The sequence below is a fragment of the Numenius arquata genome, chromosome 19 (assembly GCF_964106895.1).
Source record: "Numenius arquata chromosome 19, bNumArq3.hap1.1, whole genome shotgun sequence".
Lineage (NCBI taxonomy): Eukaryota > Metazoa > Chordata > Aves > Charadriiformes > Scolopacidae > Numenius > Numenius arquata.
Window position 1 is genome coordinate 10,427,445 of NC_133594.1, and position 8,963 is coordinate 10,436,407.

At 60.0% G+C, this 8,963-nt stretch overlaps 1 protein-coding gene across 1 annotated transcript in view; it reads left to right on the forward strand.

The window, feature by feature from the left end:
* The window catches only part of LOC141473643 (carboxyl-terminal PDZ ligand of neuronal nitric oxide synthase protein-like), a 33,961-nt gene extending 25,968 nt beyond the window's left edge, over nucleotides 1-7,993 (forward strand). The window contains exons 3-11 of the mRNA XM_074161220.1: nucleotides 1,295-1,387; nucleotides 2,002-2,060; nucleotides 3,031-3,139; nucleotides 3,524-3,665; nucleotides 4,076-4,236; nucleotides 5,310-5,477; nucleotides 6,098-6,263; nucleotides 6,725-7,082; nucleotides 7,504-7,993. Coding sequence (XP_074017321.1) covers nucleotides 1,295-1,387; nucleotides 2,002-2,060; nucleotides 3,031-3,139; nucleotides 3,524-3,665; nucleotides 4,076-4,236; nucleotides 5,310-5,477; nucleotides 6,098-6,263; nucleotides 6,725-7,082; nucleotides 7,504-7,993 — 1,746 coding nt within the window. The remainder of the gene's footprint in view (nucleotides 1-1,294; nucleotides 1,388-2,001; nucleotides 2,061-3,030; nucleotides 3,140-3,523; nucleotides 3,666-4,075; nucleotides 4,237-5,309; nucleotides 5,478-6,097; nucleotides 6,264-6,724; nucleotides 7,083-7,503) is intronic.
* The last annotated feature ends 970 nt before the right edge of the window (nucleotides 7,994-8,963 follow it).

The following is an 8,963-nucleotide window of genomic DNA, read 5'->3' on the forward strand; positions in this document are numbered from 1 at the left end:
TGGGCAGATGCGTATCTTCTCTGCGGTGCTTGGGTGCCACACGCAGAGTCCTTCAACTTCAGGCTCCTGGAAGAGGTGCCCGGGCTCCCTTAACATCTCAATTGCTACCTGCAGCTCCGCTGACTGTCTGAGGAGATAAGACTCCTAATTAGATGTCTAATTACACGATGTTGGTAGGCTTCAGGCTGCACTCCGCCGCTTGGCATCGCCTCGTCCTCTGTGTCTCCGAATCACACCGTCTGCCTCGATTCTCCAGAGGGATGTGGCAGAGGCGTCCCAGGAGGAGACAGCGATGGAGCGGAGGCACCTCCCGTCCCCACGAGCCCCGGCGTTCCCCGGGGAAGGCTCGGTGCCACCGTGCTCGCCAGCGAGGTGCCTGTCTGCCCTCCAAAGAAATCCAAAGGATTTCTTTTTTAATAGATACACAGTGGCTGCTGCCATGGCTGCGCTGACAGCAACGGATGTGCTGCTTTAGATAAATTGAGGCTCTGGCCCAGGAAAGGTGGATTTCAGACAGGGGCTGTGAAAAATATGCGGTATCAAAATGCTGTATTTGGAGGCCAAAAATAGTGCCTAAACCAGGGCCAGTGAGGATCAGCGCTGTAAATACAGGTCTGCAGAGTGGAAGGGCTCTGCCAGGCTTCTAGCTGTCAGCAAAAGCAACATTTAAAAGCCAGCAGTTTAATTTTTAACACAAATGGAGGCAAGTTTAGACTGCAGACACCTGCAGGTGAGGAGCCGGGTTTTTCTCCAGAGATACCGAGCCCACTGAGGTTAATGTGATTATGTAAATGACTGAGGTATAATTGCGTTATTGCCACCCATCTGGTCCTCCCTGCAATTCATAAGTGATTTTATATTCCCCGTGTGCTGCAGCGCTGACACACAAGGGCACTGGAGATGCCATAAATCACTGCTTGGTGTTTGCTGCAAGAGCCATCTCCCCGTCAAGCCTCCGGTGCAGAGTCCCTTTGGACTAGGCATGGCCAACGCATCGGGAAAAGTTCTTCCCAGATCCGCATTAACGATCCCTGGATGCGGTCCAGAGGATCAAGCTCTGCTTGTCCTCTCCCAAGGGACGCTCCTGACAAAGCCGGGATCCTGCCCAGCATCCAAGCCACGGCAGCGGGTCCTTCCCAGTCCTTCCCATGGATTTTCTTAGCAGGATAAAATAAGCTCCCACTGCCCTCAGCAGCTGGGACTAAACACAAAAGCGACATTTTCATGTAAAACACTGTCCCCAGTAACCCCCCAATCCTACCTCTCTTCTAACCTGGGTTTTTCTTCCCATCAGTATGAATTCAAAGCCAAGAACATTAAGAAGAAGAAGGTGAGCATCATTGTGTCTGTGGACGGGGTGAAGGTGATCCTGCGCAAGAAACAGAAGGTAAGACTTCTCCAGAAGTGTCACGCTTCTAACCAAGACTGACCTTTTCTTAAAAACCACACAGAATTTTCACGAGACTTGATTTATCACATTTTTTGTCGGACAAACTAATAAAAAACCTTGATGAAAAAAAGTGGGAAAATTACACTGCGAGAGGAGGAATTATTTTTTTTCCCTATCAAAAAAAGTCAAGCTTTCAGGAAATACAGTTTCTTTTTCTTGTTAATGCCAGTAGGCCAAGGTGAGCACCCCTCAGCTCCTTGCCCAGGCTGTGCTTCCCACCGAGCCAGCTGCTGGATCCAGATCTCCTAAGCCCCAGCTCAGCATCTTGTTCCCCAAAACATGTTACTCTTCTGCATATTTGATGCTATAAATTAATCTTAGGGACAATTTTCAGCCCTGGAGGCTGCGATCAGATGACCAGATATGATAAATGATGAAAGAAATCTATTTTTATCCAAGATACTGATGAAACAGCCATTGCTCATAAAGTCAAACTGCAGCCTGGATTTGGCTTGGGACAAACGCACAGTTCTCCAGGGTTCCTGCCCATCAGCCTGGTGGAGTTTCATTTTGACTTGACTCACTATAATTTTGTTTCTGCCCCCTTACAGAGAAAGGAGTGGACCTGGGATGAGAGTAAGATGGTGGTGATGCACGATCCTGTGTACAGGTACGCAGCAGGGGATCTACACCAGGTCCAGCCCTGAGCGATTGCGTATCCATCCTCCCACTTCCTGAGTTACCTCCACCACAGCTGGTTTTCCAAAGGACCATGAAAAATTAACGAGGTTGCAGAATTACCACTGATGGGGAATCCTTTTCATACATTTTTGAGAGTGATCTAGCTTTGAAGCTGGCTCTGCTTTGAACAGGGGTTAGACTAGATGACCCCCAGAGGTGCCTTCAACCTGAATTACTCTCCGACTCTGACTCTGAAGACAGGCTTCCCACGGTTTTCCTTCAGAGCATGGCTCACCGTGTGCTTCTGAAGAAGGGCCTCACTCTCAGGTGTAAGAGTTTACAGGGAATTAACCCGTACAGGTCGTGGTAGGGCAGCATTGGCTTTCCACTGCCCCTGCTCTGGGATCTCAAAGTATTTTGGAGACCACAGGCCCCACCCGGGTGCCCCAGGAGCCATCAGGGGTGGCTTCCTTGAAGGCAGCCTCAGCGATGGCAACCCCAGCGATGGTGCGTAGCCTATGGACACGGTTAAGAGCCCAGGTTGCACCAGGCTGTTAGATCTGCCAAGTGAATAATTGTGTCACCAGCACCTCCTGGTAGGATGGTGGCTGAACAGACAGTTGTGCCACGCTGCAGCAGGACAGGGATTAATTGCTGGGGCTAAAAATAGCTGCACACTTTCCAATACTATAGATTTTTTTAGCTTTTCCACAGCATCTTTAAAAAGCTTTTTCCTGCTTCAGAAAGCAGAAGGTTTTCCGTCAAGCCAGAAATACTCTTTAAATCCATCACCTCCTGCCTTGACAATCACAGGAGGGGTCATGCACCGGCACCACCTCATCTCCACCCCTGGGTGCTGTGACCCAGCCTGTCCTAGGGACACACAGGAGCCTCTGAGGTTGTCTGGGGGACAGAGACCCTCCTGGGTGTTTAATTCCCTTTGTCTCTCTCCCACCTAGAATCTTCTATGTGTCTCATGACTCGCAAGACCTCAAAATATTTAGCTACATCGCACGGGACGGCGCTAACAACTCCTTCAGGTGCAACGTCTTCAAATCGAAGAAGAAGGTAGGATGCTGCAGGGGCTACAGCCGGGTCACCCCTGGGCGAGAGGTCTCCAAGGGACCTCGCACCTTCCTGAGCCAAAGTAACCGCTGGGTTGGAGGGTGGAGATCCCTGGGGAGAGACATGGGCAGTGCCAGTGCTGGATGTCCCCAAAAACACACGCCTGGTGCCTCTCCCCTCCTGCCCAGCCTGTCTGCCCCAGGAGAGCACCCATCTCCTGTGGGAAACGGGGGGGATACCATGCATTGGGTCCAGCGGTGGAGCCCCCCGGCACGGGAAGAGACACTGCACCGTGGGGCAGCCCCGGGGCAGGAAACTGGGAAGGCTCCCAGTTCTCCCATCAGCGGTGGCCGCCGCGGGGCTGAGCCGGGTGGGTTTTCTCCGCAGAGCCAGGCGATGCGGGTGGTGCGGACGGTGGGGCAGGCCTTCGAGGTGTGCCACAAGCTGAGCCTGCAGCATGCCCTGCAGAACGCCGACGGGCAGGCGGACGGCGCCAGCGACAAGTCGGCCGAGGAGCAGCCGCTGGAAGGTGACACATGGGTCCCCATGGGACATCAGGAGACCCCCTCTCAGCCACCACAACGGGGATGTTTTGGGGTGGGGGAACCACAAAGTGGCATGTCCTTTGTGAGCCAGCTGTAGTCACAGCGAGAACCTCAGGACCCTTTGGATGGGGGGCACAGGGAATCTGCCCTCTCTGCCCACCCATCCTGGGAACCAAGAAGGCGGAGGCTGAGCCCCCTTGTCCAGCAGGCTGAGGGTCTCCAGCCCCTTCCTCCTGCCCCTCCACAGCACACCAAGATCTGAAGGAAGTCCTGGCCTTGTCCCTAAGCTGCCACCTTGGCTGCCAGCCCTGCTTGGGGCCCCAGCTCCTTGCTGTGATCTTGCAGCTGAGGGGATAGGGGGGAGCTTGGGTTTATTTATCCATCTCGTTTGAAGTTCACCAGATAAAGGGCTCCAAGATGACGGATGCGGATGAGGTTGGCATCGATTCTGACGGCATCTGTGTATCCGAGAGGGGAGCTGGGGAGCTGCCCGCTGCCAGGGGGGACCTCAGCGTGCTGAAACCTGGGCAAGCCTCAAAGGATAAGAACTGCCAGGTAATAGGGGGACCTGGGGGACCATGATGACGCTCTGCCACTGCTGGGGTCCCTCTGCTCGGGGTCACTGTACCATGGCTTGTGACTGTCCCAGCACTGGGGCAGGGGGAGATGCGAGAGCTGGGAGACCACGGTGCATGGCTGAGCAGGCTTCAAACGCAGCCCGGGAGAGCAGGGCAGAGGACAGAGGGGCTTCTGCTGGAGCGATCACCCCGCGCTGGAAGGGAGAAGCGAGTCAGGACTCCCCCTCCCGCAGCAGCATCCACGTAACAGGCGAAAACTAAGAGGAGGCGCCTTTGGCAAGGCAACCATTTCCCTGCCACACAGAGAGGATTTCTGTGCCGCTCCGCAGCGGTCGCTCGTCCGACTGCCCCGACAGCGACCCCCAGCTCCCCAGGCCCAGGGAGCAGCGTCCCCGAGAGGAGCCAGCCCCGGCAGCGCAGGCACCGGGGACGCGCTGGGCGCGAGCTGTGGTTTCGCTGTAATGAATGGCTGTTCTCTGCAGAGCCCCTCTGTGCGCGCTTCCCGGCGGCCTGAATGGCATCGCTTCATCTCACACCATTGTATCGCTTGCAGGGCCTGGCTGGAAACAGCTGCCGTGAAACGCGCTCAATGGGACGCGTTTCCGTGGCTGGAAAGGCAGGGTTTCCCCACACGTTCCTTCGGGAGCCGGAGCTGCCCAAGGGAGGGCAGGGGACGGGAAAGGCAGCAGACCCGGGCTGGCTCCCAGCGGGGCAACGCTGTGGGGGGGAACCCTCCCAAAACACCCCCAGTGCCGGAGTCGGAGGCTGCTGCCAGGGGCACGTGGTGCCCGGCTGTGGGCTGCATGCTGAGACCCCCTGCACTACAGAGGGCCAGGAGAGCCACACACGGGGCCACCACACAGCCCCCGGGGATCACACAGCCCTGCAGAGCCTGACACCGAGCCCAGGGCTGCCCCTCTCAACAGTCCCGGGGTGCCAGGGGCACAGGGGCCACTCTGCAATGCCAGGGTCAGTGCCGTGGGGAACCATAACCCAAATCCCAGCCTGAGCTGGTGGTTCCGCTCATCCTGCCCGTTTCTTTATGCCCAGGACACCGAGAACTGCTCCCTCCACCTGGCCGGCTCCCAGCAGCTTCTCAGCCCAAGCAGCCCCTGCTCCTCGGCCTCCATCACCCCGCTGGCCTCCCAGCACTGCCTCCAGCTGCTCCAGCAGCAGCTCCTCCAGCAGCAGCAGCAGACGCAGGTGGCCGTGGCCCAGGTACGCGTCCTGCCCTCCCTTCGGGGGCCACCAGCCCTTCTCCTCTCCCTGCTCCAGCCTCCGGCCAGGCTGGGCTGGCAGCGGGGGCAAGTGCCCTGTGCTGGGGTGGGGGCGGTGCGGGGAGCTCGCAGCATCGCTCGCAGCATCGTTCACAGCATCGCTCGCCGCACGGCTCAGCTCCCCCAGACATGGAGCTGGCTGCACGCATAAGCCCAGACAGCTCTAGCCGGGTGATGGGGGGGCCCCCCCCAGAGCCACCAGCTCCCGTTTCATCCCCTTTTTGGAAGCCAGCCGCCCTGCGCCTCTTCCCCCAAACCGGTATCCCAGCGGGGAGCCGCTGCCCCCCCGGCTGAGCACCTCCCCGTGTTACCGGGGCGGCAGCGGACCCCCATCCCCTTATCTCCCCCGGCCCGGGATGCGGTCGCATCCCCCTCCCGCAGCTGGACCAGCTCGGGGGGGGGGGTACCGGTGGGGTGGGTGCCGCGGCGGGGCCGCCAGAGGGCGCTCGAGCGCCGCCGCGCCGCTGATCCCGGGGGATCCCGGGGATGCGCCGCCCCGTCCCCGCATCGCCCCGTCCCCGCATCGCCCCGTCCCCGCATCGCCCCGTCCCGTCCCCGCAGGTGCAGCTGCTGAAGGACCAACTGGCGGCCGAGACGGCGGCGCGGATCGAAGCGCAGGCCCGGGTACGGCAGCTGCTCCTCACCAACCGGGACCTGCTGCAGCACGTCTCCTTGCTGGTGCGGCAGCTGACGGTGCTGGAAGCCCGGGAGCAACACCGGCAGCCGGGTGAGCACAGCGGCCCCCGCACCGGGGTCGTTTTGGTGCTGGGGTGCTCCCAGTATCATCCCTTCAGAGCACCTCAGCACCCCTCACGGTCATGGGGAGCAGCTGGGATGCTCCCAGCACCATCACTGCAGAGCATCTCCGCACATCTCTGCTCCCAGGGAGGAGTTGGAGTGTTCCCAGTACAAGCCTAGCAGGCTCTGGAGGGCTTCAGAGGGTCTCCGCAGCCCTCACAATTCTGGGCAGCAGCTGGGTCACTCCTGGCACCATCCTGGCAAGTTCTGGGGGGCTTTAGAGTATCTCTACATTCCTTGACGTCCCAGGGAGCAGTTGGGATGCTCCCAGCACCATTCTGGCAGGTGATGGGAGGGATTCAGAGGACTTCTGCACCCCTCACGGTCACAGGTAGCCACTAGGCTGGAGGTCCCCAACTCTTCACACTCCCATTGTCCCTCTCTTGCCAGTTGACCGCTCTTTGCAAAACCTGTCCCTGGCTCAGTCGCTCTCCCTGAACCTGAAGAACCACTACAGCTTGGACGTCCACCTGCCGTCCACCTCCACCCCCGCCAGCATCCTGGGCAGCCCCGTGGCCCCCGGCTCCCTGACAGCCCTGGGTCCTGGGGACTCCTACCTCAACCTGGTCAGCCTGGAGAGGGGCGGCCACCGCTTCGGCAGCAAGGAGGGGGACGAGTGCCTGGCCGTGCTGGAGGGGCAGGACGGGCTCAGCCGGCGCGTGGAGGGCTCTGAGGTCAGCGACTTCGCTCTGCTCAACGGGAGCAGCCGGCAGAAGGCAGACGACACAGACAGAGGGGACGAGGACAGGTAGGATGTGCCACCTCCATCTCCTGCCAGCGGAGTGGGAACATCCCAAAAAGACCCTCCTGCTCCCCCCTGCTCCCCCAGCCACGTTTCAGAGGGCTCGCGGCAGCAAGGGCTGGGGAGGAAGGGCTGTGCTCTGGGTGCTCAGGGGCAGGGACAGGCAGCCCAGGGGCTGGGCACTGGCTCAGGTGCAATAAGGCAGGGCAAGGAACCCACCGTGTCCCCTCATGGGGTCACGGCCTGCCCTGTTTCTGTCTCCCTGCTGCAAGATGGTCATTGCCACATCACTCCAACATCTGTAGGTGATGGGTTGCACTGATGAGACCCAGCAAAGGTCTTTTGGACAGCCTGGGACAGCCGGCCTGAGCCCCCCACGCAGGTATATACTTGCCCAACACCTCCTCTCTCTGCCTTTGCTTCTCAGGCGGCAGCAGCCCATTCCCAAGCTCAACCCGCCACCACCCATCCTACGGAAAAGGTCAAGCAAGACCTCCCCGAGCCTGGAAGTGGAGGTGAAGCCCGAGAGTGCTGCCCATGTGAGCCTGCCCAGCTCCAGCATCTCCAGCCTCACCAATATCACTGCCAGCTCTCTCACCCTCTTGGACCCCGAGGCAAGGACTCCCGCACGGAGCACTGCCTCCAGCACGGAGCCCGTCCCTGCTGGGACCTGCCAGCACGCTCTGGGCAAGGACAGGACTGGAGAGAGCGGGCAGATGTCCCCCCTGGCCAGCTTCCGTGATCTTGCAGCCAGCGAGGCCCTGACCAAGGACTTGGCCGCCCTGACCAGCCCCACGGACATCACGCTGCCCTTCTCCCCTGCGGATGACACCTGCTTGCACATCAGCTTCTCAGAAGATGAGCTACTGGAACCAGAGCTGGACACTGTGGGAGGACCCAGCAGGGTCCCCCCTTAGTGGGAGGGCAGTAGGTGGCAACTGGCCGGCAGGCAGTCCCAGCGGCTCCATCCACACCACTCCACCAGCCCATGCTGGGGCTGGGGACTTCTGTGCCCACGCTGGCAGGCAGGTCCCTTTGCTGTCCCCATCCCATGCAGCAGCTCCCCCACCACCACCACGTACGGGGCTGTCAGGCATGATGGCACCCTGCCCTCAGTCTGCACCAGCTCACACTGCCTTCCTGCTGCCCCGTCCCCCCGAATGCTGCCCATCCCATCCCCTTCACGCAGCCAGGGGACCTGCACGGGGTCCCTGTCTCTGGGCAGCTCTCTCCATGGCTGCCTGGCACAGCCACAATTTGTCACTACATCCCTTCTGCTGGCCGGGTGGCCACAGGCAATGGGAGCCCACGGGCAGGGGCATGGCGTAGGGCCATGAACACCCGGACACGAGGCTGCTGTCGCTGACCTGGTCCATCGGTTGCCATCCACGGTAGCAATGCACATGGGGCTGTGTGGCACAGCCACAGTATTGCCCCCCTGCCCGGCTCCCCGAAATGGCTACCACAGGCTGGGTCTCCCCAGGGCAGCACCACACTGTGTCCATCCCTGCTTTTGGGGACAGCAGCCCCACTGACATGTCCCCACACAGCGAAGCCACCACTGCCTCCCCCCACAGGTGCCTTTTCCCACGCCCCAGCACCCACTGCCCACACAGGCTGGGGACACCACCGGAGGCCACTAACTGGGTACGAGGCTGGCTTGGGGAGCCTGCTGCTGTGGTGGGTGCCCCCCACATCTTGGGGTCAGGGTGGGAGAGCCCTGCCGTGTCTCTGAGTAGCTGGTGGCTGCTCCATTGTGCTGATTTTTGGGTGTAATGGTGTGGTTTGGGTTTGGTCTCAGAAGTGTGAGAATCCTGGGATGAGTTAAGGTTTAAGGCAGAAGCCCAGCCCTGGGTGAAGGGCCGAGGCGAGGCCACAGTGGTGGCA